Here is a 19,691-nt window from a genome sequence, read left to right as displayed (position 1 = left end):
ATTGAGTGGGTCGCTTGAAGGTCGCGCGAGACATGGCAGCTTTTGAAGCCGGCAATGCCATTGCAACAACTTTAAAGTCCTCGAATCATGATAGTTAACCGAACAATCCGCCAGGTGACGACGCAAGCCACGCGCCAAGGTGCTCGCATGGCGTCTACAAAGCGCTCTTCCATTAATGGAAAGGGCTCGTTGGATGGTGCCTACAAGCTGTTTATGAAGAGCGCTCCCGTATACGTGACGACGGTGCTTATCGCTACACTAATAGCTGAGGGCGTGTACGGCTCCGCGACCAACTACATTTGGGAAGCAAGCAACCGCGGTGTACGTTGTTTTGTATGATGGCCTAAGCTAGATAGCACGCTAACGTCTGGAATTGCTCTTAAATGTTCCTCTTAGCGCCTGTACCATCACATCGACTGGTCAAAATTTGCGGCCCACGACGACGAGGAAGAAGAAGAAGAAGAAGACAATGAAGAAAATGATCAAGACGAAGAAAAAGAGGAAGTGGAGGAAGAAGTTGAAGATGCGCAAGAAGAGCACGCTCGCGAGTACCACGAGGACGACGACGAGTAGATGTGTGCTTAAATATTGACAAATACAGACGATCGCACCCATGTGCTTTCTGTTTATAACGCCAAGTCTTTTCAAATTTGTCAACTCAATAACGCATCTTCAGTTCGAGGTGTCCCAAGTTGCCGTAGTTACGTTGCTGAATTACTGTTGCAACTTAAAATCTCATTCGCAACTGAGATGCGATAAGGTTTTGAATTTCCAGGCCGTCGTTTTACCTTTAATGCACGCTTGTCCAGCATTTTCTACAAAAAAAAATTAATAAAAATTAAGAAAACGTAACCCCGACAAGATCCATGAAACTTGTCGTACCTCGACATCGCTTAGCTTGCAGCCTGCGGCTACACAACGCACCATGGCAAAGTACATGACATCAGCAGCTTCCCCCGCAACATCGGGAATCGATTTCGCTTCTGCAAGCTCCTGAGCCTCCTCCACGAGCTTATTGCGTAACAACGCGGCGTCATCAAATAATCGCTTTGTGTACGACCCAGCAGGTGCGTGGGCGTGACGGCGGTACAACAAACTCTCTAGTGCCCGTAACCCAGTGTCCTGACCCCAGCACGTGCGCGTATTCAAGTGGCAAAAGCCCGTGCCCGATTGGTTTACAGTAAAGCGCAGGGCATCGCTATCACAGTCGACGTCAATCTTGATCAGTGTCTGAGCATTGCCACTACTCTCTCCTTTTTTCCAGAGTCCACCACGTGACCGTGAAAAGTAGACTCCACGTCTACTTTCTATCGCTGCCAGGACACTTTCAGTGCTCGAGTATACTAATCCAAGCGCGACGCCTCCTTCATCGGTGACGACTGTAGTAAAAAGCCCATCTGGGCGATCAGTACGCAAACACTGTACAAAGCTTCGTGCCGCGTCGACGACACCGTCATTGTCTGCTGTTAGTACCGTGCACGGTTGTTGTGTTTCATTGTCGTTACAGTAACCAGACGTAACCACGTCAATATGCTGGTTATGCAACTCCTGGATTTGTTTTAATATGATGAAAGAATCAGAATCGGAGGCTGGGAATGTAGCCATTTCAATGGCGATTCGAAAACTATCCTTAAGACTTTTTCGCAATGCTTGCAAGCTCAAACAGAGGTCCTTAAACCCCCTCTCGTGTAATAATGTAACCGAGTCCAGAACGAGGACTACGCCACTAATAAGTCCACGTAACTTGAATAGCTTCTCCTGTAGCTTTGCGAATTCGTCAGCAAGTGGCGACAGCACGGAAATTCGCACCATTAATCGACTGGCTGGCAGCTCGGAGATAGCTGTGGCAATACGCTCCAGCTCGACATCTTCGCTTGTTGCTAGATCAACCAATACCTGTGCAATACCTTGGTCTAGCCATAATGCAAGTACGTCAATCATGTCTGAAGAGAACGGCCCCAGCAACGTCCGGGTATCGAGCAGCGAAGCTTTTAGTGCAAGCTCACAAGGCATAGTGTCCTCGGCGGGTTCGAGTGGCGCCAATTCATGCAGCTTTTGAATAGGAAGCTTGGCGTATACTATTCCTATAATGCTCAAACGCCGCAGTAGTGAGCTTTCTGCATCGTTCGTTGTCGCGAACGGTATCGAAACCTTTGGGATTAACATCGCAAAGAGGCTTAAGCTCCGCAATTTTTAATTGTGCTCCTCCATTACTTTAACTATCAAGATCGATTGGCTAAATGTCGTAATTCCTTTTGTTTACATGATCACGTTTTCTGTTAACACGAAAATTAATATTCTCAGTTTTGTACAATTTCTAACGAAATGTGCCAATTCTTCATCTTTCGATTTATCGACTCGATCGTTCACGTTGACGGAGACGATGCGTAGTCTTTCGCAAGTCGACTCGCCTCTTCCACTTGTATAGCCATGCGCTGCATCCGCTGCACGTCCGCAATCGCAACACGTCGATTATCTTCCACGTCTTTTTCAAGCTCCTTGTTCTTTGCCTCTAACTCATGCACAAGAGCCTCTAACTCCTTTTGTTCTTGTTGCTTTGCACGAAGCCTTTCCACCCGAATCTGTGCCTCGGGTGATAATTTATTTTCCTGCACACTTTCGTTGGTATTATTCTTTACTGCATTGTTCGATTCATTCTCCTGTTTCTTTGGTTGTTTTTCCTCTACTTGGCGTAATCGTCGCTCTTCGGCCTGATGTATGACATCCTCGAGCTCAAGCAACTCGGCATCGACGTCATGAGTTTCACAAAGCCATTGAAATAGCGTCTCTACTTTCTGCCTCAAGCTTAGCACTGCCTGCGCTGACACCTCATCGCTTGTGTCGTGTTTCGTAGGCTCAAGCGTCGAAGATGGAAAGAAAGCGGACAGAAGCTCCTCGTCACCTTGACATTCGCTTTCCAAACACGCACGCAAATCTACGAGGGAAGCAGCGTGCACCGACACGTCCAGCGCTTTCTGTAAGATCAGCTCCATACGCTTTCTGCGTACGGCCTGCCGTGGTGTAGCTACCGGCATAATTCGCAATTATGCAAGAATTAATGTTACCAATAGTTCCGAGCAATATTTGTGTGTCAGAAGAAATCGGTAATTTTTTTTTATATTTCTACAATCAATTTCCATTAATACGACCGTCGGATCTTATTGCGGCTTCTCGTCCCTTTCTCGACGCCATGTGGTTCTCAGCGTGGCGACAGAAGTTGCAACTCTTAATTATTGTCTTCTTCATCTTTGTGGCGTTTGCAGCTTCCAATGCAGCTTGGATACCTTGGGTACGTCGTGTTACTCAATGCCAAAAGGTAGCAGACCAGTTATTGTTAGTGTTATGCACCAGGCAACGTTAGTGATCTTCCTCACAATGCTACTGATCACGGATTTACTTTTTCTTAACGATAGTGACTTCAAGTATGAGCCAGATTACAAGGTAAGAAAGGATCGAGTAGTGGTTTCGCGAATTTGTCCGGATTTTACATTTTATTTTACAGAATTGGGCACGTTCAATGGACCCGAAATATTAGCTCCGGTCCCAGCAAAAAGCTCCGACAATACTAAGTTAGCATATGATTAATAAAAAGTCGCTTCAAACTCCATCTTTTTCATTCTATTATATTACAGAACCGAAGCATAATAGCGCGAGAACACGAGAGTTGCAAACATTAACGCATCAATGCGGTCCAAGACGCCACCATGGCCTGGAATCAACGTCCCCGAGTCCTTCACACCTGCCGCGCGCTTGAGCAAGCTTTCAAACAAGTCTCCAATTCGTCCAATAATCACGGCAACGACCGTAAAGAGCACTTTTGCCCCAAACGAACCGGGCAACTCCAGTTGATTGGATGTCACGACCATGGCAACAATCCCAAATCCAATGGCACCTACCGTCCCTTCGTAATCTTTATTCTTTGACAAATGCGCCGCCAGAGGGTGATAATACGGATAATTTACCAATGCAAGTAATTTACCCGTAAGATACGCGCCCGTATCCGAGGCCCAGACGACATATAATAATGCAATGAGTAATTTTCGATACAACGGTCGTCGTTCGTCGTCCACGAATGCGACAAGGACGGACAAGGTACCGATAATATAAATCAACCCTACGACATCTAATGCAAACGTCAAGAAGGCTTCGGCACGGTTGCGTGACGTTGCAAATCGAAAGACAAGAAAAATGACCATGCCAGCCAAGACTATCTGCGCGGGTTTAATTGCCATGTGACACGAGAGAACGTTAATTGGACATGCTGTCGAATGGAGCGTGAGGATCGTAAAGATGCCATTTTGTACGAAAATCACCACGGCATATTGCCAGTCGGGAGACATGCACGCACACATTGCTGCCACAAACCCCGTGGCAACAGTATAAAACCCCCGAGATGCATAAAAATCCGTTGTGTTTAAAACAGGCATGTCTTGAATAGCCAATAGAAAAATAGACGACGAAACCGAGCACATAAGTGCCGAGACAATCACGGCCGCGACCCATTCGTGGCCTTTTAAAGCGTACGCTGCCACGTCCGTGATTGCACATCGTTGAAGTCGAGGAGCCTGTGGCAGTAATTCGGTATTTACTTGGGCCAATTCGCGGGCTTCCTGTTCCTCACGAAACAATCGAGTCGCAGTCCTTCGCGTAGGAATTGTTCTATCGTCGTCACTTAAACGACCTCCTACTACCCGTCGGACTTCCGACGGGTCTAAATTCGGATCAGTGACTGTATGATTAGTAAAGCTATTACTATTTGTGACGCTCAGGGCGTCGCGCTCACTCTCGCGATGCCCGATTTTTGGGGAAACGTCACACATCTTGGCTTCGTTCAGTAAAGAGCACTCGAGAGCCTCGAGTTTCGTTAAGATTCGAAGACGAATACGATTGGCAAGACAAGCATATTCGTACGAGCATGTGCTGGTCATGAAGCTGCAGACCGTTGACGTCGCAATAGCGGGGGATAACCACAAGAAGACGGTTAAGGAAGGCGCAAGCACCGCGGCTGAAAGCGTGCGCTGCACGACGTTGTAGCGGAAAAAGGCTGGCCAGCGACTCGTGTGCGTTGGGGGAGGAGGTGCGTGCCGAAGGCTACAGTAGGAGCTCGTTAATGGAGACGTCTGGACCGCGGTCGATGGCTGCAGCATTCTCAGCTTTTCGCTTTGCTTTCAATATTAATTAACAAACTGAATTGATAATTCTATCGAAAAATGACAATCGCAGCTCGCTTTTTAATATAATTATGATCACAAAGACTATATCAAGGCTTCAAATAAAATATCTGGATGTATTTATAAGGAGATTTCACGACATATGATTTTTAAGTACAAGATGTCGGAAAGCTCCGAAGCCAGAAAAGAAGCACCGGTGACAGTAAACTGTTGTGGCTGATCTCAAGAGCAACCGGAAGATCCCTCGGCTGGAGAGGAAACAGATCCAAGCAAGCGTGCAATTCCACCCCCTGAACGACTGTGTCCGGATCGCGATGGTCCCGTTTCGCCAACGCAGTGATTTCGTGTGCCCCATGCATCCAAAAATGAGCTACGCTGTGAGACACTGTGGTTTGCTCTCCCCTAAGCACTGCATCATTTCGCTCACTCCATAAGTGCGTGATTGTACACATTAAAACTCAATTCGCTTCCAGTCCGTGACCGCGGCCTCGAATTCGTCCTGAAACCGTATGAGCAGCCGTTAACGCAGCCATGCCGCTCGCCTAGAGGCGCATTCAAGCAAAAGACTCGTGTCCCCAAGAGGGGCCGCGGTGACGCCCTTCTAATGCCGGAGGAGTTTTTCCCAACAAGCGCGCGCCTTCAGACAGCCCCAAAAGATGTGAGCCGGAGACTTCACTCCGTGACACCCAGGCAATGCTCGACAGCTATTGTCCCCCCTTTGGACTTTCATGATAGAGGTTTAGTTGCATGGTAGCAACGCGGTAGGTCGTCCAAACTTGACATTTCGTCATGTTGGAAGAAGTTGCTCTGTGTGAATCGCAAGAGTTGCATTGAAGATGCGACAGGTCAGTATCGGGTACACTGAGTTCCAGTATGCAGCGGGAAAGGGAGAAGTAGACGACGTACGGCAGCAGTCGCAATGGCGTGGTGCGAACAATCGCGACGCGTGAAGGATCGCGTGCCTGTAAGATCGTATGATACGAGTGCAAGGAGATAAGTTGTGAATGCCAGAATCTAATTTGCCTTTTACAACGTATAGGTTATGAGCCCAATGCCTGGCTCCGAGACGAACTACACGCCAAGCACTACAGCACAGGTCGCTGACGACGGTCACGAAAGGGCCGTCGCACCGCCAGCTGCAACTGCCGCTACACCAGCTGCCGTTACACCAGCGGCGCATGCGGCTGCGACGGTCGTCAATTCACCCGCTCACGAAAGGGGCGAGATCGTCATCATATCGTCCACCAAGGCGACACGAGTTAGGAAGTCCTGAACCCATGGACCTTTTTTACGTCGAAAGCGAGAGACCTCGGTTTTCGAACAATAAGCGATCGCAGAAATGCCATCGCTGCCAAAAATTGGAACACTTCGCTAATGAGTGGAGTGGGGTGCGTTAGCCAGGCGACGCAACGGCACCCCTCAGACATCAGCGCACTATTTCTCTCTGCTCTCGAGAACATGACGAGCCGCATGGACCGACTTGAGATGTCGCAGATGCATTTCGATGAGAACGAGCGCCTACGCGGCGCCATCGACAGTGGACTGTTTGACTCCGCTCTCGGCAGAGGGATTGGTGGAGGACCAATGAACCGCGAAGCACTCGGGTTCATGCCGCCAAGACGGTCGCCTGAGCGGCCAACAGTTCCGCGGCCTCGTCTGCGAGCTCCGGTTATGAGACAATCGTACAATTGGCTTGGATAATAGAGATTTTTTCTCGCTATGTCATGGTATATCTTGAAGAAACTTGGCTGCTGTACAATGACCGATTTGTACCAGGGCTAATATGTAATACGCTGTATTTTTGTCATATTAATAAGTTCGCGCGTTGAAAGCGGGCGTGTAGCAGTCAAGTCAATAATAATTAAATCTACGGGGATTCGTTGACGGTGGAAACTGCTTGCCAGCTTGTTTGTGATAATCAGCTTGCTACTATCATATATACATGCATACAGGTCGGGAACGGGTGACATCAGGTCTTAGCTACGGGTCGGTCTTTCTGCCGACAAGGTTTCTGCTGCAGCTTAGAAGATAGCGTTTAATGAATATAAGCTGCGACTCGGCATATATCTGAAGAAGAATGAGAAAACAGATGTTAAATGTCATGGTATATTTACTTCGAACATTGCCAGACCGTGTAGGCACAAGTTTCGACAAGCAGCCGCAGAAGCAGCAGCAGCAATACCTGCCAAACCGCCAAGGGTGCTAAGCCTCGAAGATTTTGTTTCGCAACTGGTGGTTGGTGCAGCCTCCTCGACAAGAAGGCAATATATGTAGCACCCACATCAATTAGGGAAGAATGAAGCGCATCCAATAAAAATTTAAAGAGGGGACCTCATAGAGGCAGCGAGTGATCTTGACCATCTTGATATGCTTCCAGCATCGGAAGATCTTCAATTCATCTATCTAGCACGGCCACGGGCGTCCTGTTGAAGCGCTTGACATTTATAACTAGGACACCAGCAAACCAGCGAGATCCATCGCAGTTTAGAGGTATGAAGAATTTTTTGGGGCCTGTACGTCGATGCGCCAACTGAGGAGAAGCAGGGCACAATACAAGACGATGTCGGCAACCTCCTTAGCTCCCGGAGCGACTGCATTGTTGACTTTTGATGCTCTAATGCTGAAAACGAATGGGGCATTATAAATACCCACCAAACGTAAATGAGCAGTACCTGGAAGTGGTTTCATGAGTTTGCTTTGCTAGTTATTAGGAAACAAGAAGAAATCTTTTATAGCGTCGCTGATATTTGTGCCTCCCAAAATTACCATGCGAGACTTGCGGCAGAAAGTGCCCGTGGACGACGTTGATGCAGTCACCACAATGTCCGGAACAGGCCCAACATGGCCGAAAACAAAAAACTGTAGCCGTTGCTCCTTAAAAATCGCGATCACTTATTTAGAGAGACGAGATACATCAAAGTTGGGAAGATTCGTGCAGTATAAAACCACCATGCGAGACTTTGCGACAGAAAGCGCCCGTCGAAGACGTGAATAAAGTCGGAAACAGACCTACCACGAACGAAAAGGAAAAATTGCGTTGTCATAGCTCACCAAAAATCGCCTTTCAATAATACATGAAATTGCGCTGGGGGTAAGGATCAAGTCGTGTCTTCAACAGTACTGGTCCATCTTGAGCACAGCAAGCGAAGGCGACCCAGTACCTGGAAATTGTGTCGACAAAGAGTCAAATTTTGATATTAGTAAAGACTAAAAGAACAGTTTAGTATATGGCTGCTTATGAATGCTAATGATTTCGCATGAAATGTTGCGCTTCTTTACTAGTATTTTTAATGCTAGGCGAGTGGTTGTAAGCGAAAAGAGAGTGGTAACAAACGGCTCCCTAATAATGTTTTGTATATACAGTCTTAAACTTACTTCATAATAAATAAATTTCGCACGTGAAGACGGGCAACCGCTTCCGTGACATCACTCGTTAAGGAGTATAAATTTGTTGAGCGAGGTCGCCTCAGGCGCCCATCTGCTACCTTGCTGTGCCCAAAGATGTGTGCTTTGTCGTGCGAGAAGAATATACTTTGCATAGTAATATTCGAAAAGTTTATCCACCGTTAGATACATGGCATTATATCTACTTTCTCCGCGGTCCATTCAGCACTGGACGTGCTCAAAGAGAGAGACAGATAAATTTAGATAAAACTTTACATAATTGGTATTAGTATACAATTAGGTAACTATCAAATAGATAGAAACAGAAGAACCTAATTATATTAATTTATTTCTTTAGCCCTGTTTAAAGCAAGTGCTTTAAAAATAGTCTTCCTCTGCACGTACTGTGTACGTGAAGTGACGTAAGGCGCCACTCGTACTGAAGCAGAGCGAACTGGACTTGTACTAAAGCAGCACAAGTCGGCAGTGTTCCGTTACAAAAAGTATCAAGTAGACGTGAGGATGCGACTTTAAACGGCTTGATTCTAGTGCAGAGTACTGGGGTGTCTGGCCGGCTAGACCGCTGCTGCTCTAGTTGGTGCATAAAGGGCTGCGCTACTGTGAAAATTTTGATATGGCTAGTAGCATGTCGAGCAATTTTTAGGAATTTAATTGAAATATCACATTTAAGGCGTACGTCGCTAACTATGGTTCGGACTTTTCATGTGTTTTACAAACAAAGCGACACAGTTGTGCATGTACTACAGTCTGCGCTCAATAAAATGGTCACTACACTTACCATATCGTACATTTTGCTCCAAAACTTGATAATGGTACAATTTAGATTGATGCTTGCGCTGAAGTCTAGCCCATAAATGATTTTACCCTCCACAAGTTAGATCGTATGAAATGTTTATTTGAAATCATGTAGTGTGAAGCTGACGGATTAATGACGGTATGCCGGCATCCAACTTGCTCGTTAGCTGACAGTAAATCCCGCGTCTTTTTCAAAACGTATCGCGCATATGCTTGCTGCTTAAGGATGCGCGGAGGTGTCTCGCGACCTGCTCTATATCTTCCAAATACAGGCGGTGGGACCCGTTGTCATCGTTGTCATCGACGTCGACGAGTGCCGGGCGTCATAATCATCTCATCAGATGTAGCTCGTGGCTGCATTTATTACTGAAAGTGTTAGCATATCAGCCGGTGGAAATGCGAAGACGAAGAATACCTACGAATCTAGGCCAAACTACAGAACGAGGTAGTCTGTTGTTTTGAAGCTTCTCTACCGATATAGAAGGCACGCTCTGAGCTCTTCGGTTCTAAGTCGTGTAATGGAGGTTCTTCCTAGCCCCATCCTTCTCCGTCTAGCACCATGATATTAGAGATGCAAGATAAGAGCAATACTTGCAATAACAATGTTTTTTAGGATTGCCTTTTTGCCTGTTCCTGAGATTAAATTGATGTCGTGAAATTAAAAATTGGTCCTATTTTCATACATATCGAATTAAGATATGTAATATTTGACTTGATAGACAAAAAAATCAAGTATTCACATGAGTCTAGATACAGCTATTTCTTCGATAAACATGCGACAAATGTCGATGTGTTGCAAATATGGCTACAGTTGCACCGCTCTGCAGGTGGGCACCCATCACCTACGATAGAATTATACCTCGACGTGGATAGACGGATTTACAAGAAGAGATACCTCGAAAAGTATCCGCTAAAGACGATACGTAAATAGAAGGCTTAGGCTAACCCCTCGTGCACCAAGGACCTTAAATAAATCACTACGTAAATTACTTTTAAACAGGTTAACAACCGCAAGGGCTGGCTACTGACGAAACGGCCTAAGACATGACCTCAAAACGAACCGAAATCCTCCTAAGGAGTGGAATTGTTTCCATTTTAAGTACAATATGCTCATTGTCCTCGCACGAAATGGTCTGTTAGCACATGTTGAGGTCGTGAAGCCCGAGAACGAGATTACGAAGGCGCGGCTCGTAAATGACGCGAAAGCACTCAGGGATTATCGCTCAAGGCGTCAAAGTTCAACATCAGACCAAGATTTGCCCTGCAACTCGTGCCACGCGTGGAATGTGCCACGAGACTTCTAAAGTGCATTAAATTTTGCTTTTGTATTCCAAAAAAAAAATTCTAAAGAATTCAGTGATAAAATACGCGGCAGTCTGCACAATCGTGTCATCAGGACACGTCGTCTCTACGATTTCAAGATGGAGAGCGGTACGTCTATGGCTAAGCATCTGGATGATTTTTGAGAGCTAGTCATCGGATTGCAGACGCTAATGGAGCCTATTGATGAGGTGAGGTATTTAGTAGCAAGAGCGTTATGAGTCAAAGGATAGCAGTAAAGAAAAGGCGGTTTAAGCCAATGGGAATACTAGAAAGCTAAAAAGTGGTCGAGGACACGATCGCAGGAGGTACGCCCCACAAATTCACGGTTGCGCGTTCAAGGGCAGGTTGCGTTGTGCCGGACAGTCTCATTTCATGTGACCGACTTGATCACACCCAGAGTCGCGGTAAAGATAAAGATGCTGTTTCTACCCGTGAGTGAGGGACAACTTAAAGGGTGGCTAATGGATAGTGAAGCTACATCGCACATGACTCCGTATCGCTCTGACCTATTCGACTACGAATCACTGGAAGTTGGCGTTAAGGTTAGTATCGCCGACGGAAAAAAAGTTAAGGGTCCATGGAAGAAGAACAGTGAAGCTAACTGGCATTAACAATAGGCGTATTATGACGATGGACGTCTTGTACATCCTAGGACTCGACATACGACTGCTGTCGGTCGGACGACTCCCAAAATGCGGTTTGAACATCGAGGTAAATCCTTCCTCGTGGGTGACTGCAGCGCAATTGTTGTAGGACGTTAAAATTTACCTGCTAGACTGTCAGCAAAAGCGACCACCACCGCATGGTATTCATGACAACCGCTAGGTGTTTTCCCCGAGGCGAGAAGCTCGAGACGTACCAGAGCCTGCATTTTTACTAAAAAAAATAGTTTGGTCGGTAATGAGGAGCATCAGTACGACTGGAGGGATGGACCTTCATCACCGAAGCGTGTCAGGATTGACGAAGAAAGCTTACTCGTTGAGGCAGTACTGGCATATGATGCGAGCATTAATGACATTCCCGGCACGCCAAACACGTATGCAAGGCTATTGTCAGGGGTTAATCAGCAGAATGGCGTCAGGCAATTAATGAAGAACTTCAGTCACACGCCAACAACCAGGCATGGACTCTTACTCCACGTGGAGAGACTGCCCGTCCAATCGGGTGACGTTGGGTTATAACGCTATAAAGCGTAACGAAAGTCCTCGAGTGATTCGATACAAGAATCGCCTGGTAGCTCAAGGGTACAAGCAGAAATTTTAAATCGACTTCTTTAAAACACACTTGCCAGTGGCAAACATGAACTCCGTACGACTTGTATTTGCTAAGTGTGCGGCAGTTGGCTATTCTATCATGCGCCTAGGGCTTAAAACGGTGGCAAGTTTCGCATAAGCATGCATTTTGCAATTATATTTGGTGCTAGCTTACGCTCCTTTTTGTTCGCTCATGTGGCACTGAAACAGCTCGCTCGAAGAGTGACATTTATGGTTCCATAAACTTAACGTTGTCGATGACACATATGTACTAAGCCTTTTCAAAATCTCGATCTTGTCTTCCCCTTTTTAAAAGATTGTCGGCCACTGCGGTCATCTGAACAGTTGCAGCAGTTGCCACGGCTAAACAAACGCAGTTGCATTCGATGAGAAAATCAAACAAGCTGCTATTGATAGAAGGATGGCATTGTCATTAGTGACGGGATTGGATTGATCGTCATAGCTTCCGGTGCGAGACTTGAGCTCACGCGAACCACAGCGACTGTTTCTGAGTCTGTCATTTTAGCCATTCCGCATGGCTGTCATGTTAAGTGACAATATCCCAGCATGCTAATTGCAAAAGCAAACTACCATACGCAGTGGCTAGTAGATAGATCTTTGCCCAATAACATAATCTGCAGTCACTGACACAGAAACACAAATAGGATGTGAAGGTTCAGCCCTGAGAAGCTGTACGCAGATATATTGTTTCTCAGTAGTTGCTTGAAAGGAAATGAAATCCAAGGAAATTCCGTTCGGTGTGAAGAACGCTAAGTGCATGATACGTAAGGTAGAGAAGGCTATCTACGACTTGAAGCAAGCAGCAAGTGCTTGCAACAAGACATGTCGACACGTATTCTTGAAGAACGGTTTCAAGAGCTGTGGTGCGTACCAAAGTGTTTATGTAAAGCATACTCGACACGGATTTGTCTACGCATGTTTCTCCGTGGATGATATGACAATCGCTGTAAGGAAGCGAGAATTTTCATGAAGTCAAGACGGCTCTAAAAAATGCCTTTAAAATGAAAGAGCTGGGCAGGGTGAAGTTTATTTTTGGTGTTGAGATTGACTGGCAAGATTAAAAAAAACCTTTTCATCAAGCAAAGCTGGTATATCGATAACGTGGTAGAACGCTTTAATCAGCAGAGCGTAAAGACGGTCGAGAACTCATGTGCTTCTGACATGAAGCCGTCGAAGATGCTGTCACCAACTACAGAAAATGGACGTGCTGAAATGATGTCAAGACCTTGCCGTTCCTTAATCGGAGGTCTGATGTACATCACGACGTGTACGCACCAGACATTGCGTATGTGGTGACGCAGTTGACACGTTTCCTAGAAAATCTTGGAGTGCAGCACTGGAAGGCAGCTATTCGCGTCCTTCGATATCTCGGGATTTTGGCATTATGTGCGACGGGATTCAGAATGGTTACTGTCGAGGCATTTATGGATGCTGGCTGAGGCAGCAACATAGATGACCGGCATTCCGTCTTTGGAGTCATGGAAATGACTGGAAATACTCCAGTGGTGTTTAAGTCGAAGTATCAAAGGACAGTCGCTCTCAGGTCTGCCGAAGCTGAATACATGGCTCTGAGCCTCTGCACACAAAAGGTGCTTTGAATGTGTTCTATGCTGAATGACATGTGTCGCGAGCAAGTGAGAGAAACGCTTGTCTGGGAAGATGACCAAGGAGCGATTGCACTGGCAAATAATGTTGGACATCATGCAAGAACGAATCATGCGGATACCCGTCCTCATTTTATTCGCGAGAACGTGGACACGGAAAGCTGAAGTTTGAGTACATTGAAACAAAGCATCAACATTGTAGGCGGGCACGTCGTAATGCGGCCACGCTCTGCTTAGACACACACCCTAGCACAGCGAGGAAGCGGTTTAACCTGCTTCTCTTGCGTGCAGTGAGGTAGTTGTGGTGGGCGCGCGCGACCTCACCCAATGCACTAAGTAATTTGATTAAGTGTCATCACGGGAGCGGTAATCCGTCTCCTCGTGCGCACTTATCAAGTAGGAAGACTGATTTATATTTAATCGTATTAAATATAAATACCTATTTTTACCAATCAAAATGTCGTCTCTATAGAAAACACTTAATATGTATTGCGAGCGAATCTTTCTAGATACCTCGCGTAACGGATGACGCTAGGCGTCATCCCTCCTAATGTGAATGCACCCATGTGCATCACATACACAAGGGTTGGTCACAAATGTGCACCACACCCGAGTGCTGGGTCTAATTACTACAATTTAGTAAGTGACCATCTCCTTAAGTACACCAAGTGTACTTGACGGGGACTGTGTAACATTCGGGCAACTTTAGCCCGTTACACGTCCTCTAACCTCAATCATGTGTATTTATTTTTTTGTAAATATGCGTTTTGAAAAATAAAGACTAATTTCATTATTGGCTTTGCTATTGGCCACAAAAAATACTCTTTTCCGATTATGTTGTGCGATATGCGTATTTTTCTAAAGGTTTCAGTTGCTGTATTTATTAGTTGATCAACATTACTTCGCTTATAATTGTTTTGCAGCATGCTTCGCCACCATATTTTTAAGGGCACTTTTGATTGCTCCACTGAGCTCATCGACCACCTCGCCACCTTTAAAAACCTTAAAATTAGGCAACGACGACACCGTAAAATCTTCCGCCACATTCTGAACACAACACAGCCAGCACATATTAATAATGCTTGGTACAATCGCGTAAAGCGCAGAACATGAACCAGTAGTTTTTACAAATCGGCTAAAACAGTTCATGTATCATACCTCAAGTTCATCGACGTCTACGCGCACAAATACTGCCATGGGAAACTGAATTCTCAATTCCTCAAAGAATGGTGCAATTTCCACACAAGGTTTACACCAAGTTGCCCAAAAGTCGACCACCAGCTGTCAATGCAATAAAAAGTACGTGACGTATCCATTGGATATAATATAAATACACACCATAATTGTAAGCAAAATGAAAACAAAACAATTATTGCGGCCACACGCACCACCGTGCCGATTTCTTGATTCTCCTGCATGAGTTGCGCCCACTCCTCTTCAGTTGCCACGTTCTTCACGGAAGGTTTTCGCTGTCGCAATCCCTCGCAGAGATTAGCCCCTATTTCATCGTCTTTGTTAGCCAATAGCGTCTCATCTTCAGACAGCTCCACCTCTTTATAATGCTTCACAATAAGTTTTTCCAATGCATTTTTATCTGCGCCGCGCATCTCGTCGCATTTCACTCCACAACGAAAGAATTGAAAGGTCGGCATGGCAGTCACTCCACACGTTTTCGAAACGGACTTGAGCTCATCGACGTCCACTTTAAGAAAGATTGTGCAAGGATATTTAGCACTTAATTCATGATACACGGGGCTAATGTGACGACAAGGGCCACACCACGTGGCAGAGAAGTCCACAACTACTGAGCGCTTTGTCGTTGTGCCCTTGTGAATGAGTTCCTTGAAGTGTTTCTCTGACGTGACGTGAAGCACTCGGCTCTAATAATAATTATTGTAATTAGTATTGAGGCCAAAAATGTAATAGTGATGGTTCGATGACCTACATTCTCCGGAACGTTTTCACTTTCTTGGCCTAGAACATTCTTGCGAAGCCAGTTCCACAAAGCTTGGAGCAATAAATACGCGAATGGCAGTAGCGTGTATACAGGTATACAGAACCCTCCAATGCATATCTAATGGCGCAAACGGAGCATTAGCACGGGAAGATAGTATAGCTCGAACGGGCACCTACCGTCGTCATTGTCAATCAATTTCTACGAAAATGTACCCCTCGGTACAATGACTAGTCTCTATGTAAGAAAAGGCTACATCGCAAAGTCTTCCCTCACAGAATTTGGCCAGCCGTCATTTTAAAATTGTTGAAATTCACGCAAATTTAGTCCTCGTGGCTGCTCTTGTAAAGGATTGTAGCATCCAGGAACACCACCACTGAAGGCTTTTTGGCAACTACTGAAGCGAATGCGAGACACTGGAAAACCAGGAGCCAAGCCTGGCGCGGCTGGCGGCAAGAGCCGCAAGAAACGTGAAAAAGGTGGAACACGTAACTTTGTGACGTCGTTGGAGGAGATGAAGCTGCGTGACGAGCAGGAGGAGGAGAAGCGGAAGGCTCGTGGTGTGGTTACCGAGCAAGGTAGTGACGCGGACGAGGACGAAAGTTCCAATGAAGAAGGCGAGGAACTCGTGGCGTTTGAACGTGTGCAGACGAAGTCGTTGTTTGGCTTTCACACCACGGCGAATGGGCCTACGTTGCAGCCGGAAACGAAAAAGGTTGGTTTTGCTGCCGTAGCCAAGGCGCAAAACCCCAATTCCAAGAAAACGGCTAATAAAGTCATGAAAGCCAAGGATATGGATGCAAATGCTGCGCCACAAGAATTGAGTCGAAGAGAACGGGAGGCCCTTGAAAAAGAGCGATCGGCCGCGTATTATTTGAAGAAACACTTGGCTGGAGAGACAGAGGAAGCCAAAAAGGACTTGGCTAGATTGGCCGAAGTCAAGCGGCGTCGTGACGAAGCCGAGCAGCGCAAGAAAGAGGAAGATGCTGGTATGTACACGGGCATGTATGGAGATTGTGGTATTTCTATACTTATTTTTTTATTTCTAACTCTGTTAGCTGCTGCGGAACGCGACATGGGGAAGAAAAAAGTGACGGCGAAGAATGATGGTGCGTTTTTTTTTTTTTCGAAGCTCTGATTGGTCGACTGAAAAAATGACGTGGTTACGATGTAGATGAACCCCTCGACGCTCGTGCGATTAAAGCATTGAAACCAGCGGTGCTGAAGGACAAGCTTAAAGAACGGGACTTGTCCATCCAGGGCCAGAAAAAAGAACTTGTGCAGCGCCTTATTGACTATGAGAATGAACGCGCTTTATAAAAGCTGCTAGTGTAACTGGTGTCGAATAATGTACCCAAATATAGTTACGTAATCCTTCTTTTTAAAACCGTACCCCTGCTGCCACGAATGATGGTCGTTGATGTATAGATTTGTAATTCTTAATACTTGCTTTGATTCACTGTCACCATGGCGTCGGCTTCTGCGGCGCAAGCCGAGATAGTAGCGAGTCTGATTGGAGAGAAAGTGCTGAAAGCTCTGGACCAGAAGGAGCAGAAACTAGATGAGACTATCAAGAAGCTCGAGGAGGCGGATGAGGATGACTTAGAGCGACTCCGCGAGCGGCGGCTCCAGGCCATGCAGCAGAAAGCACGCAACGTGCAGGAGCTGCGCGCGTGTGGACACGGTGAGTACACGACCATCTCTGATACGCACGAGTTCTTTACATCGATAAAAACAAGTGACAAAGTCGTGGTGCACTTCTTCACGCCGGCAAACGTTTTTTGCCAGCTCGTCGATAGCCATTTAACGAGATTAGCACCACATCACATGGAAACGAAATTTATTCGCATTAATGCTGAAAAAGCAGAGTATCTTGTTGACAAGCTTGGCATTTGGATGATTCCCTGTATTGCTCTCGTCAATAAACAAAAGGTTGCGAAAATGGTGCAAGGCCTCGATGAATTAGGCGGGACGGACAAATTCTCGACGGCTTTTTTAGCGTATTACTTAAGCTTGCATAATGTATTGACATACGATGGACCCGAGCCAGAAACTTCAGTAGACGACTGCGGACGAGCGTATGCAACAGGAAACGATCCCGTGTCGGCAAAGCAGCAGCTGGAGCAAGAACGAATTCATAGCATTCGCCAAAGCACGTTTTACGATAGTGATTTAGAAGAAGAAAACTAGAAGACATGCTAATTTTAGGGCAGGAACGGCGATTGTGTCACTAAAGCGTATTATTGTGAGTTTTTATGAGCAACTTTTTACTATAAAGTTGATGACGGTATGCGCGTTGTCGTTGCCGGAGGTATTCCTTTGGAGCAATAGTATTGTGACAATGAGGTTTATGGTCATTATACGCCTTGTCGAGCGCGTTAGTACGCCATTTAAGTAAATTTGCAAGTGTCCAGTTGTCTTGGCCGCACGAGATGATGGCCTCGGCGCGGTCTTCAAGACCAAATGCGCGGATATCGAAGACGCTTGGCACAGTGGCGAATGGATTTATACAAGAGGCATCACTTTTACTTGTAATCAGCTTCAAGTCTTCATCTAGTGCGCCAGTGACGCGCTTAGGCGGGTTTTCCATGTGCAAAATGGAAATTTTATGCTTGAAAGGTAGCGGTATATCGGCAACTTTTGAAACCTTTAAAAATATATATATATATCGCACAATAAATTGGATTGGAGTAGCAACAAAGTCAATTATGTCAATTATGAATTATTACTGTGGTGTCTTAAGAGGACCTTTCATTAATTAGAAAGTTATGTTGTTTAATTTTATTTATAAGCACCAAGCCGCGCAATATTTAAAAGGCGTATTATCAAAATACGGTTAAAGCCCAAAAATCAGCGCATTAGCTGTGTCAATCAAGCGATTGAACTCCTGTTCCTGCACTATACGCTCTGTGATATCCTAGCCGTTCCAACTACTCCTACGATGTCTCCGTGTAAGTATACTATCAATCTTATAGTGCTATGGGTAGGGGAAGCCAGACATCTCTCGCAGGAGGTAGACTGCATGCAGCCACGCGCAACCTCGGCTTACACTACCTGGCCAGCCGCTTATGTGCAAATCACTCCAGCAAAAGCCCCAGCTTGGTGCATAGATGACATAGTTTGATAATTCCCAAGATTCCTGAAAGACGAAGCACATTCGCTGCAAACGCTGCCTATAGTGGCGCTTATTATTGTACTTCCTTGATGTCGAACCCAGTATGGATTCTGTGACATTCGAGTGAGCAAGATCTGCACGGTGAAACATCCATTCAGCGAGAGCACTTTGGGCAGCGCCTTCCTTTCTAGCCGTCGTACATGTATGAATGAGTAAACGAGAAAAGAGCGTTTAATGATGATGGCAGCTAGCCGAATGCGATAGATGCAGAAAGTATTTTTGGACATAACTTAATGGAACTGTCCACTTCACATCACCTTCTTGTATTCGTGACTCATACGTGATATCAAAGGTGTAGACTTTTAGTGTACGTGAGGTATGGGTATATATATCTACACATTAATTGTGCGAAGCGGAGACCCGGTGTAAGGACCAGTCAGCTTGCTGAGCCCTTGACCACTCATTTCGATTTACCTTTTAAACCATTCATTTTCTTTAATTCAATTTTACATATGCGCCATAAACAAGTAAAAAGGTTTGCGCAATTAAGAGAGATGATACTCAGTAAGAATTAGATTAAGGATAGGCGATACCTTAAGGAGTATACCAAAAGTATCGGTTAGTTAAACCAATTTTAATTCAGTCGTAATTTACCCTCATTCCTGTCACCCGGTACCCCCGCCAATACTAAGTCTGTAACGTGACTTCGGCACTTTGCGTCGTTGGTAAATTCTCGATGAGCATCTGAACGGTGTGTGTGGATTTGCATCTGATCACAATCTCTTCCTTGTTTGAGAAGCATTGACCTGAAAAGCGGTTACTTCAACAAAAGATGAAAGCCCGCATCATTGCTGGTCCACTGTCCGTCACTTCTTTCTGGGTTGCGATGTGCACAAAATGTTTCGAACTATTGTATTTTGAGAAAACTATGGTGTGATAAGGCCATTTATGACTTTGCGCTGTTGCATAAAAATCTGTCAAGTTTTTTTAAGATCATTCTTCAAGGCTAACCATAAAATCCTGTACCAATTTATTGTCGCACGTCCAGAC

General features: G+C 45.7%; 8 protein-coding genes across 8 annotated transcripts; 3 read left to right on the top strand and 5 right to left on the bottom strand.

Moving 5' to 3' along the window:
* Positions 1 to 87: 87 nt before the first annotated feature.
* On the top strand, positions 88 to 573 carry CCR75_002242 (uncharacterized protein; the record flags this gene model as incomplete). Its single annotated transcript, XM_067960340.1, has 2 exons — positions 88 to 321; positions 397 to 573. 2 exons carry the CDS (start codon positions 88 to 90, stop codon positions 571 to 573), a joined length of 411 nt encoding a protein of 136 aa, XP_067819710.1.
* A 128-nt stretch (positions 574 to 701) lies between these two features.
* Positions 702 to 2,166, bottom strand: CCR75_002243 (uncharacterized protein; the record flags this gene model as incomplete). The annotated part of the gene is made up of 2 exons (XM_067960341.1): positions 702 to 815; positions 883 to 2,166. 2 exons carry the CDS (start codon positions 2,164 to 2,166, stop codon positions 702 to 704), a joined length of 1,398 nt encoding a protein of 465 aa, XP_067819709.1.
* A 200-nt stretch (positions 2,167 to 2,366) lies between these two features.
* On the bottom strand, positions 2,367 to 3,035 carry CCR75_002244 (uncharacterized protein; the record flags this gene model as incomplete). The annotated part of the gene is made up of 1 exon (XM_067960342.1): positions 2,367 to 3,035. The coding sequence occupies one exon, from the start codon at positions 3,033 to 3,035 to the stop codon at positions 2,367 to 2,369; it is 669 nt and encodes a 222-aa protein (XP_067819716.1).
* A 58-nt stretch (positions 3,036 to 3,093) lies between these two features.
* CCR75_002245 (uncharacterized protein) lies at positions 3,094 to 3,607 on the top strand. Its single transcript, XM_067960343.1, has 3 exons — positions 3,094 to 3,289; positions 3,352 to 3,441; positions 3,503 to 3,607. The coding sequence occupies exons 1-3, from the start codon at positions 3,191 to 3,193 to the stop codon at positions 3,533 to 3,535; spliced, it is 222 nt and encodes a 73-aa protein (XP_067819715.1). The 5' UTR covers positions 3,094 to 3,190; the 3' UTR covers positions 3,536 to 3,607.
* Positions 3,608 to 3,626: 19 nt separating this feature from the next.
* Positions 3,627 to 5,147, bottom strand: CCR75_002246 (uncharacterized protein; the record flags this gene model as incomplete). The annotated part of the gene is made up of 1 exon (XM_067960344.1): positions 3,627 to 5,147. One exon carries the CDS (start codon positions 5,145 to 5,147, stop codon positions 3,627 to 3,629), a length of 1,521 nt encoding a protein of 506 aa, XP_067819714.1.
* Positions 5,148 to 14,423: 9,276 nt separating this feature from the next.
* CCR75_002247 (uncharacterized protein) lies at positions 14,424 to 15,714 on the bottom strand (the record flags this gene model as incomplete). The annotated part of the gene is made up of 5 exons (XM_067960345.1): positions 14,424 to 14,619; positions 14,731 to 14,853; positions 14,961 to 15,452; positions 15,518 to 15,646; positions 15,706 to 15,714. 5 exons carry the CDS (start codon positions 15,712 to 15,714, stop codon positions 14,479 to 14,481), a joined length of 894 nt encoding a protein of 297 aa, XP_067819713.1. The 3' UTR covers positions 14,424 to 14,478.
* Positions 15,715 to 15,894: 180 nt separating this feature from the next.
* CCR75_002248 (uncharacterized protein) lies at positions 15,895 to 17,001 on the top strand. The gene is made up of 3 exons (XM_067960346.1): positions 15,895 to 16,515; positions 16,585 to 16,635; positions 16,701 to 17,001. The coding sequence occupies exons 1-3, from the start codon at positions 15,933 to 15,935 to the stop codon at positions 16,844 to 16,846; spliced, it is 780 nt and encodes a 259-aa protein (XP_067819708.1). The 5' UTR covers positions 15,895 to 15,932; the 3' UTR covers positions 16,847 to 17,001.
* Positions 17,002 to 17,756: 755 nt separating this feature from the next.
* On the bottom strand, positions 17,757 to 18,116 carry CCR75_002249 (uncharacterized protein; the record flags this gene model as incomplete). Its single annotated transcript, XM_067960347.1, has 1 exon — positions 17,757 to 18,116. One exon carries the CDS (start codon positions 18,114 to 18,116, stop codon positions 17,757 to 17,759), a length of 360 nt encoding a protein of 119 aa, XP_067819707.1.
* Positions 18,117 to 19,691: the final 1,575 nt, after the last annotated feature.

The sequence above is a fragment of the Bremia lactucae genome, linkage group LG18 (genome assembly GCF_004359215.1).
Source record: "Bremia lactucae strain SF5 linkage group LG18, whole genome shotgun sequence".
Lineage (NCBI taxonomy): Eukaryota > Oomycota > Peronosporomycetes > Peronosporales > Peronosporaceae > Bremia > Bremia lactucae.
The sequence above is the reverse complement of the archived record's forward strand: the minus strand, read 5'-3'. Positions and strand labels throughout refer to the sequence as shown.

What these genes read in the sequence shown, in the direction of transcription:
- CCR75_002245 (XM_067960343.1), top strand. Translation starts at nt 3,191, where the DNA reads ATGTGGTTCTCAGCGTGGCGACAGAAGTTGCAACTCTTAATTATTGTC. An exon ending in ATGCAGCTTGGATACCTTGG is followed by an intron (nt 3,290 to 3,351) that starts GTACGTCGTGTT and finishes GTTATGCACCAG; the next exon opens with GCAACGTTAGTGATCTTCCT. An exon ending in AGTATGAGCCAGATTACAAG is followed by an intron (nt 3,442 to 3,502) that starts GTAAGAAAGGAT and finishes TTTATTTTACAG; the next exon opens with AATTGGGCACGTTCAATGGA.
- CCR75_002248 (XM_067960346.1), top strand. Translation starts at nt 15,933, where the DNA reads ATGCGAGACACTGGAAAACCAGGAGCCAAGCCTGGCGCGGCTGGCGGC. An exon ending in CAAGAAAGAGGAAGATGCTG is followed by an intron (nt 16,516 to 16,584) that starts GTATGTACACGG and finishes TAACTCTGTTAG; the next exon opens with CTGCTGCGGAACGCGACATG. An exon ending in AGTGACGGCGAAGAATGATG is followed by an intron (nt 16,636 to 16,700) that starts GTGCGTTTTTTT and finishes GTTACGATGTAG; the next exon opens with ATGAACCCCTCGACGCTCGT.